The 16183-nt window shown below is 40.3% G+C and overlaps 1 protein-coding gene and 1 pseudogene across 4 annotated transcripts in view; both read right to left on the bottom strand.

The window, feature by feature from the left end:
* Positions 1-16183, bottom strand: part of LOC131486949 (TAR DNA-binding protein 43-like) — a 172203-nt pseudogene that overhangs the window by 105872 nt on the left and 50148 nt on the right.
* Positions 1-16183, bottom strand: part of TBCEL (tubulin folding cofactor E like) — a 77522-nt gene that overhangs the window by 23611 nt on the left and 37728 nt on the right. For 3 of the 4 annotated variants that reach the window (XM_058687076.1, XM_058687075.1, XM_058687074.1), the window contains 4 exons: positions 15666-15922; positions 12933-13059; positions 10545-10661; positions 4638-4676 (listed from right to left, as the gene is read on the bottom strand). In XM_058687076.1, coding sequence (XP_058543059.1) covers positions 4638-4676; positions 10545-10661; positions 12933-13059; positions 15666-15922 — 540 coding nt within the window. The remainder of the gene's footprint in view (positions 1-4637; positions 4677-10544; positions 10662-12932; positions 13060-15665; positions 15923-16183) is intronic. The other variant, XM_058687077.1, reaches the window with a different exon arrangement.

Here is a 16183-nt window from a genome sequence, read left to right as displayed (position 1 = left end):
GGAATGACAAAGGCTGTGAGCCACAGGGAAAGCTACCATTTCAGGGGCTCTCCGTGGTGCGCCAAGGAGAAAGCCCCTTTTGTTTCTCATCAGACTGGAAGCTGAATGGGAGGAGTGCTGTGTCACGGCCCTTGTCAGGGGATGATGGAGCCTGGCAATACGGAGAAGCCCAAGAGACTCCTGTCCAATGTAGGAATGTTCCTTCACAACAGCAGGCCCTCTGTCTGGAAGGAATATGAGGTAACAGATGCAGCACACTAGGATTTCTCCAGCATCCAAGACAAAGCAAGCCTTCACTGAGGTGGTGTCTGAATACAAGCTGCTGCCCTGCTCTCACAATAACGTGAAGATACAATCAGCTGTATTTAGAAAAGCCATTAGTCTTAAGGAGGAAAAAAACATACTCTCCATATTTTAAAAAGCATGCCACTAATGACAAGCCAATAAGCATTTGAGGAATGCCTAATATAATCCTTGACATCATAATTAAGGACTTCCCGGGGCATAGTTTAGGGACCCCTTAGGACAAACAGAAAGTGAGGTATCGAAGGAGAGTAAAACTGAAGCAAAGCCTTTAAGAAAACCTATTTCTGGCTTTGCTGCTCTCTCTGACAACAGTGTCTCTTCCCAGCAAATAATTGTTCACTGGAGCTATGCCTCTTCTAACTCTTCATGAAAAACAAAATTCAAAGCCTGAAAAAAAGAGATCCCCCAAATCAGTGAATTTACTTCCTCCCCACTATCATCAAAAACAAAAAGAAACATCTTCAACAAATGACGTTGAGAAAACTGGACAGCAACATGCAAAAGAATGAAACTGGACCACTTTCTTACACCAGACACAAAAATAAATTCAAAATGGATGAAAGACCTCAATGTGAGACCTGAAACCATAAAAATCCTTGAAGAGAGCACAGGCAGTATGTCTGTGACATCAGCAGAAGATAGGTCCCCTGAGGCAAGGGAAACAAAAGCAAAAATAAACTACTGGGACTACATTAAAATAAAAAGCTTCTGTACAGTGAAGGAAACAGTCAACAAAACTAAAAGACAACCTACTGAGTAGAAGATATTTGCAAATGACATATCCGACAAAGGATTAGTTCCAAAATATATAAAGAACTTCTAAAATGCATCACCCAAAGAGCAAATAATCCAGTTAAAAATGGGCAGAAGGCACGAACAGACATTTCTCCAAAGAAGACATCCAGATGCCCAACAGACACATGAAAAGGTGCTCATCATCACTTATTGTCAGAAAAATACAAATCACAACTACAATGAGACAACACCTCACACCTGTCAGAATGGCTAAACTCCAAATCAGAAGAAACAACAGGTTTGGGCAAGGATCTGGAGAAAAAGGAACCTTGGGTATACTGCCGGTGGGAATGCAAACTAGTGCAGATACTCTGGAAAATATATGGAGGTTCCTCAGAAAGTGAAAAACAGAAGTGCCCTACGATCCAGCAATCACACTACTGGTATCTACCCAAAGAATACAAAAATACTAATCAAAAATACTGTAGCAAAGGGACACATACACTCCTATGTTCACAGCAGCATTATTTACAATAGCCAAGATACAGAAGCAGCCCAAATGTCCAGTGACTGATGAAGGGTAAAAAAGATGTGGTATATGCATACAAAAGAATATTATTCAGCCACAAAAAAGAATGAAATTTTGCTAATTGCAATGACATGCATGGAGCTAGACAGTATAATGCTAAGTGAAATAAGTCAGTCAGAGAAAGACAAATACTGTATGATTTCATTCAAATGTGGAATTTAAGAAACAAAACAAAGGAGCAAAGGGGAAAAAAGAGAGACACAAACCAATAAACAGACTCTTACCTAAAGAGAACAAAACTGATCGTTACCAGATGGAAGGGGTGGGGAGGAGTGAAATAGGTGACAGGGATTAAGGAGGGCGCACATGTGTGAGTGAGCACCAGGTGATTAAAATAAAAACGTAAAAAACAACAAAAAACAAAAAACCACCAACCGCCTCCCCCAAAGAAACAGTTGAACCGTAAAAGATACATGATAGGTTGATTTTTTTTTATTATTATTATTTACATCCAAGTTAGTTAGCACATAGTTCAATAATGATTTCAGGAGTAGATTCCAGTGACTCATCCCCTACGTAGAACACCCAGTGCTCATCCCAACAAGTTGCTTTCCTTAATGCCTCTTACCCATTTAGCCCATCCGCCCACCCACAATCCCTCCAGCACCCCTCAGTTTGTTCTCTGTATTTAATAAGAGTCTCTTATGTTTTGTCCCCCTCCTTGTTTTTATATTATTTTTGCTTCCTTTCCTTTATGTTCACATGATATGTTGATTTCTCAAAGAAAAGTTACATGGGTTTTCTTTTTGTTTCTCTTTAAAACTTAACAGAGGAAGACCGGTATTAGTTCAGTACTAAATAAGCAATTTAAATTCACGCAGAGGAAATGGAGATAAAGCAAACAACATAAAGGAAAAACTGATAAATATAGGCAATGCAGACAGACATTTGATAAATGGCGAGGCAAAAACGATAGTACGCTTTAACTTGCACAGATTCACAAACGTGTAGGTTTCTTTTTCTCTAAAAATGATACTCTTACACCCCTAGATAAATCAGGGCTATACATATCAGAAAACAAGTAGAACTTCCCCGTGCGTTTTCTAAGGACTATTTCAAATTCCACAATGGAATTCAATCCTCAGGTGCCCCTCTGCATAAGGACATAAGCCACCCCCAGTGCACATTTGCTTTACCAAAGTTTCAGTTATTAACTAGTTCTCTCTAAGCTTCTCCCTCGAAATAGAAACCACAATCTGCCCGAGAACTTCCCCACTTGAAATGTCTCAATGATTTTCCACTGCATGCAAAAAAAAGTCCTAGTGTCCCGGCATGGCATACCAAGGTCTTCAAGGCCCTGCCCTGGCTCCTACCTTCCCGCCCAGGACTACTGTGGCTACTTTCCACGAAGCATTTCAAACCACTGCAGATCACTACACATCAGGAGTTACTTCCTTTTTTGCCCTTCTGTCTGGAACATTCTCCCCTCCCCTTCACCAGGTTGACTCATTCATTGTCTAGGAAGTACCACCTTTTCCAGCAGAGCAGAGTAACCCTGCTTCGTGCTCCCTGAGCATATGCGGAGATTCAGTCATTTTACTGAACTATTTTGGCTGTTTTGTCAGGCACCACCTTAGGCGTTGAGGTTAGGACCAAGTACAAAACAGAAGTCCCTGCCTTTACAGAACTTACAGTAGAGTGTGGGGAGGCCAGGAGCGTATAAAAAATGCAAGTCAGGTGTTGCTAAATAAGAAAAATAAAAGTAGGTTAAGAGAATTGCAGGAGACAGAGTCGCACTGTTTGAGATCAGCCGGTCAGGGAGGAGTCTCTGATAAGGTATCCCAAAGAGAGAAAGCCATGCAGTTAACCTTGTGCATTCCACAGAGGGAAAAAGTACAAAGGCCTGAGGTGGGAGTGTGCTTGATGGGTTTCAGGAACAGCACGGGAAGGCTTTTTCGTTTTTTGTTTTTTAAATAAACTTGAGTTCTGATAAACTGGCTCCCATGTGGACAATAAGCCACAGGGGCAAGGTGAATTGAGGGAGACCATATAGGAGGGTGCTAGAATAATACAGGTAAGACACGATGGAAGCTTGAACTAAAATGAATGGTAAGAAATAGACAGATTGCCTATATATTTTTGGAAGTGGTACTGAAAGAAAAAAACCTAATCGACTAGATGTGGAGTATGGGAGAAGGAAATCAGGGACAACTCTGAGGTTTTGTCCCTGGCAACTGGAAAAACGAGCGATGGAAAACTTGCAGAGGAACAGACGTGGCAGTAGAGGCAGGGGCCAGAGAAAGGTAAGGGAGGGTATCAGAAGTTTGGTTTGGGACACAACAGGTTTAAACATTCAGGTGGAGATGTCAGGTAGGCCTTTGGAAATACTAGGCTGAAACTCAGGGGCAGATCAGAGCTGGAGGAATGAATTTGGCAGTTATTAGAATAGAGGAGGCACGTAAAGACGCAGGACTGGATAAAAGTACCTAAGGATGAGGACAAAAGAGGAGAGGTCCGAGGACCAAATCCTATGGTATCTTTATTTTTAGAGGTGGAGAACATGAACAGGAGCCAGCAAAGGAGATACGTCTTTAGCTTAGCCCAGATGGCAAGCTTCTTGAGAGCAGACAGTACTTTTTTGTCTCTTTGCCTCCCACTTCTGGCCCACAGCCTCTTGGTTCACAGCAAGTGTTCGGTAAATAAGTTAAACTAACTGCCCTTTGAAACCCAGCTAGAATCCAGAGTTACTTCCTAGAAGTTCCTCTGGTAAAATCTGAGAGTCCAATAAATGAAAAACAACCAGCCCAGTGAGGACATCTTTTCAGCCACCTGCAGCACACACGGAACTTATTTTGAAATAGCACACCACTGTTACACAAGCCACGAAAAGACAAGGCACAGATGAAGGCTTCAAAAGAAAGAGTCCATTGATTGGAAAAGCAAACACTATGATGTTTAAAGATCAAGAATCAGGAACAGAAATTTTTTGCCTTCCATTATCTCACAAAGTAAATCCACATGAAACATATAAGCAACTGCTCGTTCTTCTGTGTTAGTCCATTATTACCATGAACATCTACAGTAAACGACAGACTTCCAGCTCCACCTATCAACAGAAAACAATAAAAAGGATAACTGAGCATCTGTAAGAAATTACAAAACTCTTAATTAAGTGTATCTCCCTTTTGTCCTCTAAACATTTTATTCTGTTCATCATAAAAAAATTGAAATCGTTCAGGTAGCTGGAGCTAGTGTTGTAGTCTGAGGGAGAAAAACAGAATATGTAAATTTATGGATCATCTTTATAAAGTCTTCTGTTGCTAAAACGACTAATCACATGGAAACAGATGTGTGTGAGTAATACAACTGACTCACAAAATCACTTTGCTACCATAAAGGACATTCAACTGATCATAATGGCTTTTTATTCATGCCCTTGAAAGACATACTGGCTACCTTTTCTTACGTCTAAGTTGAATACAAGTATTACATGTTTAATGGAAGGAGAAGGAAAAGCTCAGGGAACCTAACAATTGGAAAAAGATGTTGGTAGAAGTCAGAATTTATAGGAAAATCAAGTTAAGCACTGGTTTTTAAAAAATCCATGGTCAAATGGATTTTATTTCTCCAAAATCCATCCTACCTGGAAACTAAAGTTCAAATGTGGTTCTGTATGAATTATTGAATTATCCAGAGTCAAATTTTCACCTTTTACTACCTAGACACTGCGTTATTCACTGTTCATCAGTATTTTAATGAGAGATTATGCATATAATTTGGAAGACAATTAAAAAAATGATAGCCATAGTAAACACCCTTATAGATCAGTATTCTTAATTCATAATAAATGCATTATAATACAAATTCCTCCATGCTTATCCATCATTCCATATTGATATCAGGATGAATGGTATTACAGTTCTTTTTTAATTGCCTAACACAGTTCCTAGCGCATTACAATGGCTCAAAAAATATTTGCTCTACCGGAGCAGATCATTCTACTGGAGGATTTATGAAAACAAACAAACACACAAACAAAAAAACTATTAGGGAACAGGTACTATAGTGGATATATGTCAACTTTAGCTGTCCAGCATCGGATTTGAGGGAAACCCCAGACAGATCAGAAGTAGGAACTATTTTCCACTACAAAACTAAAGAGGAGTAAATACTCTTTCTTCTTTCCCTGAAAGCCAAAACACAGGAAGGTAACAAACTTACCTAACTGTAACTGGAAATGCAAAGACACAAGGTCTAACAGCGATTATTCATAGCAGATACAGAAAAATCAAGAATTCAAAGGCATGACTGTAAATGTGTGGGGGCAATGAAGTCTAGCAGCGTGTTGATGACTGACCAGTGACCAGAGTCTGTAGAGAGAGATCTAGAAATCTTGGCTGTGCCTGGCTTTCCAACAATCCTGCCTAAGCCTGATTTTCTAATCTTCCTGTCAATTCTGTGAGCTACATAGTATTCATTATTCTTTTACTAAATTCATACCCTACTGAAGTTGGCCAGAGTTGATTTCTGTTGTGTGCACTCAGAAACTGGCACCAGGGAGATTACCAGGAAGAGCCCCGCAGGTAATTATAGGCAATTTGAAATTGGTTTTTGGCCTAGCAGGCCCAGTGAACGTCGTCTTAGTGTTCACGGAAGGGATTGTGCAAAGGCCTTGACATGGTATAGTGAAGTAACTCATGACCACTTGTGGCCCCATGGAAAGCTCTAGGTGATTCAGAGAGTGCTGCCAAGAATAAAACAATGTGAACGGTAGGAAGAATTCAAGACTATGAGGCAGAGCATCTGCTACTCTAAGGGCATAAGACAACCTGAATCAAGAGAATATTAAGGTCAAATCCCTAGGAACTAGGCTCAAAGCAGACTGAAACCCAGGTACTTTAAAGAAAAGTGTCTTTTCTCTTACAACAATAAAGCTGAGGTAGCTATTAAAAACAAATGCACACAGTTTGATGCCCCAGGTTGCTGAATTACAGGCCAGTTAAATCTGTATCCATATCGGGACTGTTCTACGAAAGCTGAAGCATGGACCGGAAAGAGTGGGGATGGGGAGGAGAATGGGGACCGGAGTAGAGGTACATAGGAAGACTCTGAGGGCTCGGGAACATCCTGAATCCCTAATCCTCACTCAGGCCCCTGGTTAGCAGGCTTAAAGAGACTGTTCCTCTCTTGCTTGAGAAAGCGGGAGAAACCCCTGCCTAAGGGAATTACCTTGCAAGAGTGAACGAATCCCTATTTGCCTCATCCTTACACACACACACACACACACACACACACACACACACACACACTCTGCTCCACTACCATCAGATCACAGCATGCTCTGTGGGGTTGATTACAAAAACATCAAAGGAATTGCAAGAATTCGGTCATTTACGTGGACAAAATGCAGGAAATAAGTACAGGAATAGATTCCGAGTGTGCTGACCCAGGAAGGAGAAGCAATGTTAGATCTAGCTGATATTGTTGATGTAAGTACAGTACCAGAGGTTTTGAGTTCAAAAAGGTAGCTTTAGTGGCTGGAAGTGGTTCTAAAATTTTGTCTAGTTGGATGATTAGAAATTGGACTCATGGTGGTCTATGCTAAACAAAGTTGAGATGCCACCAATTTGGGGGATGATGTGGAAGGAGAAAATAAAACACTTCAGGACACAGGAATGATGGAAATTATTGCCACCCATGTTATTCCTTCACTCATTCTCCATCTATGAACCAAAGGACCTAGAAGACACTTCCTTTTCCAAGGCCTTGAAAAATGCATTCATGAGTAGAACACTCACACCTGTGAAAAATATTTTACAGACCAGTAAGGCACTGACATCAGTTTGCTCATTTCAATTTCAAGAAAAGTGGAAGACACTAAGCAGTGACATTTAACCACTAGTGAGTGGGAAAGGAGGCATAATTCCATAAACAGGCAGCAAGGCCAGAGTGGTAATTAAAATAGCTTGAATCTTTTACAGTAGCTAATTGGTCACAGTCTTTAGGATTAGAATAAACAGGTTATCTCATTTCAGGGAGAAAGAAATGTGTTTTCATTTGTACAAGGACTACATTAGGACAGGTAAGAATAATTTTTTATATGTAGAACTATGCGGAAAAGGTATCCTCATAGATGTTGGACAGTCAAAATGGCAGACTATCATAGAGGTTCTTTTTGCTGAATTGCTCCTGTTTGGGGAAAAGTCCCAAGATCAGGCAAAGCAGGGTTCTACCTCTCACTGCAGAAGCCAAAGTGGAACAGGTAATCCCTCTCCCTATCTCTCTGAAGACAAAATGTGAGCACGTACCCTAAACACAGCCAATCGATTGGTCAGACACAGAGGCAAAGGTCAGCGAGAGATTATTTCCAGCACAGCCCGTGCACAACCGCAAGCGTCCGGCAGTGAAGTCCAGCACTGTGGTGACTAGGGAGGACGGTGCCAGCAGAGACACGTGAGGCCAAACACCAAGTGACACCTTGGCTGCTCTTGCTGCCCCTGGCTCCTGTCTACGCCTGGTTCTGCAGCTTGCCTAACAATTCTCGCAGTTTCTCAATATCCTTCCAATAAATTCCTCCTGTGGTTGAAGATGGTGGCCGTGACCCGAATTCAAGAACACGGACTAGTGCAGAGGTATACACGCACTTTAGGAAAATTATGCCATCGAGACAGAAAACAACGTACTGCCTGTATGTGCGCTACTTCCTGCAGCGGGCTGGAAATTAAATAAACTATAATGATGGGCTTATGCTCAAAGCCCAAATATTTACTTCTCCCGTTAATAAGTTAGAGTGAATCAAGTAAAACTATAGATGTTAGATCATGTTTTACAAAAAAAAAAAAAAAAAAAAAAAAAAGGTCATGCTGCTTAACCTATTATTTCTAGGTTGTATTAAAAGGCACGGTAATATTTATTTCTCCCTATTTGGCTGTCCTTAGCTAATTTTATTTAAAAAAATTTTTTTTTTTAACGTTTATTTATTTTTGAGACAGAGAGAGACAGAGCATGAACGGGGGAGGGTCAGAGAGAGAGGGAGACACAGAATCTGAAACAGGCTCCGGGGTCCGAGCTGTCAGCACAGAGCCCGACGTGGGGCTCGAACTCACGGACCACGAGATCATGACCTGAGCCAAAGTCGGCCGCTTAACCGACTGAGCCACCCAGGCGCCCCCTTAGCTAATTTTAAAAGGCAATCTTCAAAAATCTTGATTTGTCTCATATTTTTAAAATGTTTATGCTGTAAAATACTACTAACAAAACCACAGAATCTTTTTATACAGTACTAGTTGAGCCTTATAGAATGTTAACCCCCTCAAAGCTGTAAGTAATAGAAAACTCTGGGGAAAATTAGATATATTTAGTAAGGATGAATTGGAATCACAGAAATTTATAACCAGAAGATCAACTGACTAGACTCCCATTCAGTCCTAACTTGTATCCTGCTTGTCTAATGTGATTCGTGTTATTTGTTAAGGTCATTAAGGAAAGCATAGAACATTTTTGCTTAGTGGTTCTAGTTGCCAACACCTAAAAACTAGTTTGGGGGGATATTTTTTCCTTGTATGTTTACCTCTATCATACCTGTTACATTTCCTTTTACATTTACAGGGTATTAAATGTAGCTCCTTCCCAACCTTCATGCACTATGGTGGGAATGTAAATTGGTGTAGCCATTGTGGAAAACAGTATGGAGGTCCCTCAGAGAGTTAAGACTCGAAATACCAAATGATCCAGCTATCCCACTTTTGGGTACTTATCCAAAGAATTAAAAAAACATTACTTTGAAAAGATATGTGCACCTCTATGTTCACTGCAGCATTATTTACAATAGCCAAGATACGGAAGCAACTCAAGTGTCCATCGATAGATGAGTGGATAAAGATGTGGCACGTGCACACGCACACACGCACACACACGCGCGCACACACACACGCTGAAATATTACTCAGCCATAAAAAAGAATGACATTTTTTTTGCCATTTGTGACAACATGGATGTACCTAGAGGATATTAAACTAAGTGAAATAAATAAGATAAAGACAAATGCCATGTGATTTCACTTGCATGTGGAATCTAAAAACCAAAACAAACAAAGCAAAAAGCAGAATCTGACCTGTAAACACAGAGAACAACCTGGTGGCTGCCGGAGGAAGGGGGAAGGGGAATGGGCAAAACGGGCAAAGGGGACAGGAGGATACAGGCTCCCAATGATGCCACGAGTGAAAGGTACAGAATGCAGAATATAATGAATGGTATTGCGATCGTGTTGTGTGGTCCCAGACGGTGGCCACACTGGTGGTGAGTGCAGCACAACATACACACTTGTTGAATCTCTCTGTTGCACACTTGTAACTAATGTGACATTGTGTGCCAACTATACTCAAAGTTTTATTTATTTTTATTTAATAAGCAAACATAAAAAAAGGTAGTTGCTCCTCAAACTATGTACAGTAACTCTTCGTATGCTTAAAGGTAATCACTAATTCAGCCCTCCGCATTTCTCTTCAAAGTCAACCATCCTAATTCCTTTAGTATTTCCTTAAGAGTCTGTTTTCTAGTCCTTTCCCCGTATTCTCGAAACCTAATGCCTATTTGCCAAATCTTCCAAACTGCAGAACCTAGTATATCCTGAAAGCGGGTCAATGTGAAAGAAGAGACCAGTTTTTGGGGAGGTGAAGATGTGTCCCTGGAGAAGAGAATCAAACAGGAATCAATGACATGGAGCATGGGGGTGGAAGTGGTCAAATACTTACCCGACCATTCTTAATACAAGTGCAAGGTTAGAAGAAACACACTGTGGAAAACGAGATAAAATGGGTTTGCTTTGTGTTTCTTCCTTTTTTTTTTTTTTAACCTATCACCAAAGTCCTCTAAAAGGGTCGCGTAACAAATTATTAGATTTGCTCTAAAGCAACAGTTCTTAAATTGCCTCAATACTTGCTAAAATGTAGCTAAACTGATGAGTAGTTTTTACCTGAATGGCACTTCTTCCTGTGGAACATCCACATAGTAACGGATAAAAAATCTCTCCGAATCTTCTCGCTCACCATCAGTAACAACACTGCCATTAAGTTTGGAGACGGATGGCAATCTGTAAGTAAAAACCAAAATAAAGACATGTTAAGATACTAAGAATATTCAGCTTTCGAAATAAAATCATTGGTTTGAGGCCCAGTCTTATTCTCTTGAAAGGACACGTTTGATGTAACTCTGCTTATGTACAACTACCTACATGAACTAAAGTGGTATAGAATAAAAGGACCCAAAATGTCTAAAGTCTCGTTAAAAATTTATTTATTTATTTATTTATTTATTTATTTATTTATTTATTTATTTATTTTGAGAGAGAGAGAGAGAGAGAGAGAGAGAGACAGAGAGAGTGAGCAGGGAAGGGGCAGAGAGGGAGAGAGAATCCCAAGCAGGCTATGCACTGTCAGCACAGAGACTGACACGGGGCTCCAACTGAGAACTATGAGATCATGACCTGAGCTGAAACCAAGAGTTGGATGCTTAACCAACTGAGCCACCCAGGTTCCCCTAAAGTTTCATTTTTAGATGTGACACTGACCTTTTATAATTATACCTTACCTTTCAAGATAAGATTCTAGCCAGCACTGTCCAACTTAAATATAATCCAAGCCACGTATGTAATTTTAAATTTTCTAGTAGCCTTATTTATTTAAAAATATTCATTTATTTTCTGGGAGAACAGAGAGAGCAAGAAAGAGAGAAGAGAGAAAAGAGACAGAGAAGAGAGAGAGAGAGAGAACATGAGGAGGGGAGGGTCAGAGTGTGAGAGAGAGAGAATCCCAAGTAGGCTCTGTGCTGTCAGCACAGAGCCCGACATGGGGCTTGATCCCATGAACTGTGAGATCATGACCTGAGCCAAAATCAAGAGTCGAACACTTAACTGACTGAGCCACTGGGCGCCCCTCTAGTAGCCATATTTAAAAAAATAAAAATACAACAGGTGAAATTAATTTTAAGGATATATTTTTATTTAACCCACTATATCCAGGATTTAATCATTTCAACCTGCGATCAATACTAACAACTAATAGGATACTTAATGTTCTCTTTTTCATATAAAGTATTTGAAATCCCGTGTATATTTTTACACTTACAGCACATCTCGATTCAGATTAGCCATAATTCAAGTGTTCAAAAGTCACACATAGCTAATGGTACCATACTGGACAGCAGAGGTCTACAGAGTAGACAGTACAGGAATCAATTTACTATATTTACAACAGAATTACGTGAAGAAAGTAAAGTATAAGGCCTGCTACAAGACTTACTCTTTCTAGAAGGAAACTACACTGAAATGTATTTCTTCAGTGAGATATTAACGTGTATGTTACAAAGCAGTAAGGATCTGTTAGGTGTTAGCTGGGTAGAAAGAGCAACACCCTGTTTAAAGAATACTCCGCTTTTTAAATTTTTTTCGTTTTTCAAGTTTTTATTTAAATTCCAGTTAGTTAGCATGGATGTAATATTAGCTGCACGAGAATCTGGTGATTCCCCACTTATATACAATACCTGGTGCTCACCACAAGTGCCCTCCTTAATACCCATCACCTTCACCTCCAGCAAACCTCAGTGTGTTCTCTACAGTTAAGAGTGCTTTCTGGTTGTCCCCTCTCTTCTCTTTTTTTTCCCTATGTTCATCTGCTTTGAAGAACCACTCTTCTTTAGGGAACTTAAAGCCCCTTTCAAAACCACTATGTATGGCACGCAAAGAGAACAAATGAAAGCTTCACGGCCCTTTACATCTCAGCCAAAATCTTACTGCTGCTAAAGGCTTATACAAAAATAAACACTCATTTCAGCAGTCTGGGAGAGGCAGAGATGGAGACACGAGAGGCAGGGGAGCCAGAGGAAGAACACAGCCGTGTGGTAGTCATGTTTAAGTCAATCTATATTCAAGGAGAAAACACAGATGCTGCTCTCTTAAGTTTCATAGAACTGAAACCGTCCAATTTTTAGGTATTTACGCTTTAAATGACACTATGTTAACAGAGAAAATAAATACAACTAAAACAGAACTCATTCCCTATTATACCTACTTTTTCTCCATAATCCAAAACAGGGCTTCAAATATTGTTAAGTATTAAAAAGTGTAAAAATAGAATAGATTTGTGAGGGAACGTTTCAGTGCTCTTGGCAGGCCAATTACTTTTCACATTTTTCTCGTCACACCGTGTTCTCTTTCTTCTGGGATTTGGAGCTACAGACGCAGCCCCTTCAAGTGCTGTCTGTTCAAGAGACGGGGAAACGTATGGTGCACTCCCCCTCATTAGTGCACCATCCCTTTAATGAAACAAGGCCCGAGAGAAGCAAGGAGAGTCATCAGACAACAGACCTGGCTATTACCAATTTCCTCCGCTCCTCGGTGGTATAGGGCTGCAGAAGAGGAATTCCTAATAATCTCACTTCTTCAAGTTTGGGGAATGAATTTAGTTTGTCAATGTCTTCCCAGGACTGCAAACCTGATTTGAGAAATATATCATTTAAGTAAATCCAGAAAAGCACACAAAAAAGAAGATTAACATAGAAAAAACTGCTTCAATTAATTTCTGAAATGTTAGAAATGATCATAAACTATGTTAGAGATCCTGAAAATCTTCTTACATGCAACGACAGAACAGAATACAGTCAAACACCATAAAAACTTCCCTAGAGCCGCTCCTCTCCCTATGATCCCAGTGGTCAAGGAGAAGAGAGCTTCATTCTCCAACATCCTACTAAGGTACTGATTGTCCACCCAAATGGCCTTGTAAAGAGGGTCACCGCTGGTTTCTCTAAGCACGATGTATGCCATGATTACATTAAAAGGGGGACGTGGTCAACTTTTTCACCAGATACAGACTCACAGAACATAACTACTGATCAGAGTTAATACTGTCAAACTCACATTTTTACCTAACAAATTCTAAAATGGGGCAAGTTCAATAGAGCCAGAAAATAAATAATATCTTTCTTACATACTGCCCTCATTTTGGGGACAGGGAAAACAGATTTTAAAAGCAAAACAAACAAACAAAAGCAAAAACAGACAACCTGAACCATTGGGTCATGAGAACATGCAATAAATTAAGATTACTTAGTGCTAAAAGAAAAGTCTTCCTATGGCCCGTGAGCAAATATATCATCCAAGTCAATAGTTGGCACTTCCAGGAAAAATATGCCTGTAATAATGAACGTGGTCAATTTTATAACAGGCTCAGTCTATTTCAGAGAACAACATAGCCCCTTCCTCTCTCCATCAACCTGAAGCAAGGGTAAGCAGAGGAGTGATATATGAGGGCTCTGGTGTATACTGTCTCAAGCCACCACTGTTCTCTTCCCTTCAGTTGTGTCATAAGCAGCTTCCTTATGCAAAACACTGGTTTTTAAAACCTCATTCCCACTTCCATGGCATGACTTCCATGGCAAATTAAGCTGTGTGTTTTTTCAATTGTAGATTAGAGTTGTTTTTAGCTACATAGGTTTTAAGAAATGGGCCGAAAGACAATGTCAAGAGAATGAGAAGAAAAGTCACCGACTGGAAGAAGAGATTGGTTAAAAACACATCTGATAAAGGATTGTTGTCCAAAATACACAAAGAACTCTTAAAACTCAACAGTAAGGAAATAAACAACCTGAACTAAAAAATGAGCAAATGACCCAGACAGACACCTCCCCAAGATGGCAAATAAGCATAGGAAAAGATGCTCGACATCATAGGTCATTACAGAATTGCAAATTAAAACAAGATTCCACCACACACACCTAGAATGGCCGAAATCCAACACATCCACAGCACATAATGCTGACAAAGATGAGGAGCGACAGCAAGTCTCATTCGTGGCCAGTGGCACGCCAAGTGGGGCGGCCACTTTGGAAGGCAGCAGGCAGTGTCTCATAAAACTACACATATTCTCACTGTATGATCCAGCAACCGCGCGCCTTGGCATTTACCCAGATGAAATGAAAACTTACTGTCCACACAAAACCCCGCACACAGAGGTTTACAGCGGCTTTATTAATAAGTGCCAAAACTTCGAGGCAACCAAGATGTCCTTCAGCTTGTGAATGGATAAACAAACTGTGGCAGAGCCACACAATGGAAAGTTACTCAGCGCTGAAAAGAAATGAGCTATCAAGCCATGAGAAGATATAGAGGACACTTAAAGCGTATTATGAAGTGAAAGAAGCTTATCTGAAAAGGCCACATACTGTATGAGTCCAACTAAATGACATTCTGGAAAAGGCAAAACTACGGAGACAGTAAAAAGGTCTCTGCTGTTTGCCAGGGACTGGGCGTATGGAGAGACGAACAGGCAGAACCCAGTGGATTGTTAGGGCAGTGAAACTTTTATGTATGATACTATAGTGACAGATACATGTCATTCCACGTTTGTCCCAAGCACAGAACACCAAGAGTGAGCCCTCATGTGAGATACGGACTTTGGGTGATGATGTGAAAATGTAGGCTCGATTAACAGATGTATCACTTTGGTGCTGGAATGTTGAGAGTGGGGAGGTTGTGCGTGGCGGTGGGGGTGCAGAGTATGTGGGAACTCAGTACTTCTGCTCAATTCTGCTATGAATTTAAAACTGCTCTAAAACATAAAATTTATTAGTTAAAAAAAAAAACAGGTTAAAAATACTCATTTCTGGGAGACACAGAATCAAATGGCAGCAAACTGGCTATCAATCCTATCTAATGCTATGTAACTACCATACCATACTAGAAGAGAAAAGTAAACACAGGGTATGGTAGGTTGAAATTCCTTAACCTGAATCCAGGCAACATGGGCTAGTCTGTCGTTCCTTGTACTCTGACCCTGCCTTTTATTGTCCAACTCGTCAATCTGTCTCACTCCTTTCATGGTATGACCTCTTCAGCATATAAAACACAAACAGCTAATAAGATGCTATGCCACTTGGTATTTATCATTTACGAACACGGACGCCCTAAATTTAGCTAATCAACTGGCACCTGCATGTCACTCTCGAAAACGCATCCTACAAGGAGGCAGAGCCGTGACTGAAAGAAATACACGATCATTGATCTCATGTGTAAGCTCAGATCAATTTGCATGTACCTCACCTGATTTGTGGAGGCTGATGGATCGTAGATTAGGAAACAACCGGGCCAGTGAATCATCAGGCTCCTCAATAGCATTCAAATGATTGTTCGCCAGGACGAGAGTATCCAGTGAAGGAAACATAACTCCTAACTTTCGTATTTCAGTCCAGTCTTGGAGGTTATTGTCTGTTATATGTAGTAGCTTAAGAGAATGACAGCAAATAGAAGGACAAGACACTGTTTCATAGTCGTTAAGGCACAGGAAGAGCTCCTCCAAACTGCAGAGAAAAAAGGAAATATTTCATTGTTGAAAGCAGATATGTTTCTACTTTGCGCCTACTTTCGTTTATTCGATAAATAAATAAGTGCCTACTGTGTGTGAGGCTCTGGTAGGTATTGCGGGGAAGACATAAAGATGTCTTTCTAAAGCTTAAAATATAGCTGGAGACACAGAACCCAAAACACATAAAACAGCAGAGAACGATATAACCCAGGATGATAACCCACTAAATTAATTTTGTGCTTAAATAACGAAATGC

This window comes from Neofelis nebulosa, chromosome 10 (genome assembly GCF_028018385.1).
Source record: "Neofelis nebulosa isolate mNeoNeb1 chromosome 10, mNeoNeb1.pri, whole genome shotgun sequence".
In the NCBI taxonomy this organism is placed as follows: Eukaryota; Metazoa; Chordata; class Mammalia; order Carnivora; family Felidae; genus Neofelis; species Neofelis nebulosa.
This window is presented reverse-complemented; position numbering and strand designations above follow the sequence as displayed.